The following is a 4,389-nucleotide window of genomic DNA, read 5'->3' on the forward strand; positions in this document are numbered from 1 at the left end:
TTGTCCAAAGAGTTGTTAGATTTTTGGACCTATATCTCGCTCCAATTTATAGGAGGGAGAGGAGGTTCTTTTAGTACATGTATACCTGACGGCGAGATTAAGACACAACAGGTCAAATGTTAGCCTGACCAGTTGATTATAAATCTGAGTTGCTCAGGAGTATGGGGAAGGGAAGACGGGTGATAGAAAATGGGTAGGAAATAAAAGCAAGGAGTCTCTGCAGAAAGAAGAGAGGTGGTCACGACCGTGGGTGCAAGGTGGTTTGTAGTACGGCCGTTGACCCCAGGAACTCGTTCAATCACTCGGGGGATGGGAGAGAGCCAGGGAGCTTTGCAGCAAGCAGGCCGTGGGGGGGTTCTTTTTCCCCTCAGGGAATTCCTCCATCAAAGGTTTATTTTCTTTGGGAGTTCTTCTCCAAAGTACTGATTTTAGGCGGACCTTTTGTCCTTTACTTTTCAGTCTGCCTTTTTTCCTTCTTTTCTCTCCATTAGCGTGACACCCCTCGCCCAACAGACCAGCCAGTGGTGCCTTTCACACCTCCTGGGGGCTCAAAGGTTGCTTGAAATCCATGAATAAATAACCGTCCACGGTGGTGGGGAAAGAAAAAAGCACCAGTAAGCATAAGAGAAAGCGGGGTGGGGGTAAGGGAAAAGGAAAGGTTCCACAGCTGCTACAAAATATTTCTTGCGCTTGGTTACACTCCATTTGGGCGGAGTGAAGGTATTACTTACACCACACCACATCACGGCATATTGCTCCAAAGTTGCATATGGATAGAATTTTCCATTTGAGCATTTCCAAAGCAATTCAAATGCTGAGAGATATATGCACTAGTTTGGCAAGTTCAAGCACTGTTCTAATCTATAGAACTTCCACAGGATAGTGTGTGTAGGGTGCCCCACCATACAAACCATAAGAGGAGTACTACCACGTACATACACATCTCTTATCCAAAATCAAAAAGGCCTCACAAAGCTACGTTTGAGACAAAACAACAACAACAACAACAACAACCACAACAAACCAACAAAAACCCCCAAAACCAAACAATAACAAAACAAAATGAATCGATTGTTTTCTTTCACAACTCAAGCTGCACAGAGCCAGAAGGAAAAAACACAGGAACAGGATACATGCACCTACTGGCTAATGTTAACCTTTGCTCCCAGGTGAAACCTGAAAATAGTGTTACATTTCTTTTCAGCCATGTTTGTCATTTCTTCAGTGTTCTCAAACATCTTGAATCTGCAGTGGAATGTCTTCAGTGACCAAGGCTGTCCTGCAGTATTTTTCTCCTTTCCATCATGTAGCAGCTCTAGTTCTCCTGGGCTGCCATCAAGTTTGATAAGTCTTAACTAGGAAAATGAGAAGAGATAAAGAACAGACATAACTTTGTTCCTTTCCCTCTACAGAGCTGCCTTCATTAAAGATAATGTTGCACCGAACACTGTGTTGTTGGCTTGCTCTGCCCCTATTTCCTCTCAGATTGTAGAGTCAGTACTGCAGAAAGCTGGGCAACATTTTTGAAAAAGTGAGCAAGATTAGTAACTGCTTTTGCTATCAAGTGGCTTCTGCCTGCTGTATAATGCTGAATGAGTTGGGTATAGCTTAACAAGGCACGCTTGTAAATTACAGTCATCGTTCTTGGGTAAACTGTGCCTTTATTCCTTTAAAAAGCCTTATAGAATATGTGGAGTCAAAAGAAGGGCTGTGTGGAGTCTTATTCAACATCTTCATGCTGCCCAAGTATAGGACTATACAATAACATTACTCCTATCAGACTGTTCTTGACAAACAAACGGACGTTTCACCTATATTTATTTTGGTTCTGGGGACGATTGAGGGTGCTGTTACACTTTCTTTTTCTCTCTTGACAATTAAACACTGGGTAGTTACCTGCTGTTGCTGTTTACCCAGCTGCCCTCTGGCTCAAGAGAGGCCAGCCTTGGTGAGGCAGGCCTCTGCTCTTCTTAGCATTTAGGCTTTCTTGCTTTTTAAGTACTCCCTCCTCTGTGGGACAATAGAGGCAATCCACTGGCTGGTGTACCTCTTTGCCTCTTCCCACGTGTAACGGGGCACGTAGCCAAAATCCCTTTGTGCCTTTCTGTAGGAGAAAGTGAAGGGGGTGTTCAGCAGAGTGACCAGGTGGCGGTTGGTTGAGGGGATGTATCTGACAAAGGGCCTGAGCATGAAGCTCACGATCTCCAACAGCAGTGAGAAGTAATACAGCATTGTCAGAGGCATGGGGAGCCAGGGCTCAATTCCAAAGCCCAGCTCCTTGGTCAGCTCGTAATTGAGGTCTGCGTAGCTCATGTGAGGAGTGTCATCTGAGATGTAGTAGTACTGCCCCCTGATGTGTCTGGCTTTCTGTGGGACCTGCAAAGCTTTGGCCACCTGCACGTGTGCCCAGGCAATGTTCCCCACATACACAGGGTTTACTAAAGCCTCCTTCCTGGAGAAACGCAGGTAGATGTTTTTATTCAGCAGACACTTATCCAAATGACCTTGAAGAAATGGACATCCTTCTCCAAAAATGTACATGGATCTCAGGGCACAGGTCACAAGCATGCCTCCGTCCTTCAACATCTGGCCATCTGCCTTCAGCACAGATTCCTCTGCCAGCCTCTTGCTCTGAGCATAAGGAAATCGGGATGTACTCTCATAAGGTGTATCTTCATCACCGTTGAAAATTGGGTCACCCTTGCAGTTTGGGCCTGCCACCTCTATGCTGCTGGTGTAGATGAAGTGCTGAACATTACCACGAGCACACGCCTCCAGCAGCATCTGAGTACCTTCAAAAGAGAAACGTGGGAGTTAGGAGGCATGTAGCTGAGTTAACTGAAAAAGGCTCCAGCCTGGAGCTTCCCAGGTAGAGAAAGGTGGACCTATTGGGTCAAAGACAGCACCTCTGGCCCAAGCTCCACCATATCTCCCCTCTCTGCAGCTGTAGGAATCCTGTCCTGAGCTGGACACATTCAAATGAAGCTAGGCCTCCCCTGAGCCTGTTCTTAAATGGTGTCAGTGTAGCCGCAGAAGTTTTACAGGAATTAACATTTCATTTTAATTCTGTGGGTTGCTTTTTTATGCTTGAGTAAAATGTTGCTCTTTCTGGCACCAACACGGACACAAAGTAATTTCACCAACCATAAAGCCAGGGTCTTGTCCCTGTGGATTGGATCGGCCTAAGGCTGGAAACCCTCACAAGTCTCCATTTCATCAGTTTTCTATGGCGTATGCTGAATACTTTGGTTTTCAGGCTTGAGGACGCTCATGGGTGGTTTCCTAAGCAGAGGCAGAATTAAGTGGGACCTGATGGTTTGCTTCAAAACTGCACCCAATGGGAGTTCATCCACCATTCGATGGGAATCGGAGGAGGGCTTGAAGAGAAAGATCTTATGTCAGAACAACACATGATACCAGGTAGTCAAAAAACACAGATTAATGTGCATGCTTCCATTTCTGGAATATCCTGGCTTTTGCTTTTAACTTCACTGCAGCTGCTCGTAATGTGACTTTTTGTATAATATTTTCAAAATGTGGGATTTCTTACTTTCAACATCCTATCGTAATGCCTGTCTCAAGGGTAGGAGAGGTAAGAGATATTTTAGTAATTTGTTTAAATGGCAAATTGACTCTTTTTCCACCTGAGTTTTGAGGCAGAAATCACCTTATATGTTGTGCATGGTGTAATGAGAGACATAGATGAAAGAGACAGTGCCTTTGAAAGAGACGATGCAGCTCAGAGGTTTGAAAATCTATGGAAACGAAACAGTAAACCAAAATCAGAAAGGTTTTGGTAAAAACCCAGAGAACAAAATCCAGTGTTGGCAGTAAGGCATACAAGTACGTTAACAAGTCTTCTCGGTCTATTAGAACAACAACCAAAGGCAGCACAAAGCATTGCAAAGGAAAATATAGTGATAAAAGTGGTTCAAAGGAGTGAGAAATGTTGCCAGCAAAATACGGCCCCATCAGTGAAGAAGGGATGAGAAGAATTTAAATTGTTAGGGCACAAAAATTCTGTTTTCCAACTTGAACAAGAAAATTTGTTGAAACAAACGCAATGTGAATCTGGGTGAGGCTGTAGGAAAAACTAAAGCAGTACAAAGAATCAAAAGTTACACAGCTGGGAATAAAGTCACATGAAAAGTAATTCCAAGCAAATCACTGTGTTTAGGTAACACACGAGCCAGGCTCTTCTCAAAAAGTAATGATTAAATTACATTAATTTAAAAATTAATAGCTAAATTAACTATTCCTGCTATCAGCGCTGTTTAAAAAACGTAGGAAAGTGGAAAGGTACAGAAGAACTGGGTAAAATCAAATGGAAAGCAAGTTTAACAGAAAAAACATAGCATTATCATGGCAGTTGCTATCCTTTGGGGTTCA

At 43.7% G+C, this 4,389-nt stretch overlaps 1 protein-coding gene across 1 annotated transcript; it reads right to left on the reverse strand.

The window, feature by feature from the left end:
* Nucleotides 1-924: 924 nt before the first annotated feature.
* On the reverse strand, nucleotides 925-4,032 carry LOC104915630 (3 beta-hydroxysteroid dehydrogenase/Delta 5-->4-isomerase-like). Its single transcript, XM_010726543.3, has 2 exons — nucleotides 3,145-4,032; nucleotides 925-2,792 (listed from the first exon to the last, which is right to left on the reverse strand). The coding sequence occupies exons 1-2, from the start codon at nucleotides 3,215-3,217 to the stop codon at nucleotides 1,978-1,980; spliced, it is 888 nt and encodes a 295-aa protein (XP_010724845.1). The 5' UTR covers nucleotides 3,218-4,032; the 3' UTR covers nucleotides 925-1,977.
* Nucleotides 4,033-4,389: the final 357 nt, after the last annotated feature.

The sequence above is a fragment of the Meleagris gallopavo genome, unplaced genomic scaffold, assembly GCF_000146605.3.
Source record: "Meleagris gallopavo isolate NT-WF06-2002-E0010 breed Aviagen turkey brand Nicholas breeding stock unplaced genomic scaffold, Turkey_5.1 ChrUn_random_7180001835270, whole genome shotgun sequence".
Taxonomy (NCBI): Eukaryota; Metazoa; Chordata; class Aves; order Galliformes; family Phasianidae; genus Meleagris; species Meleagris gallopavo.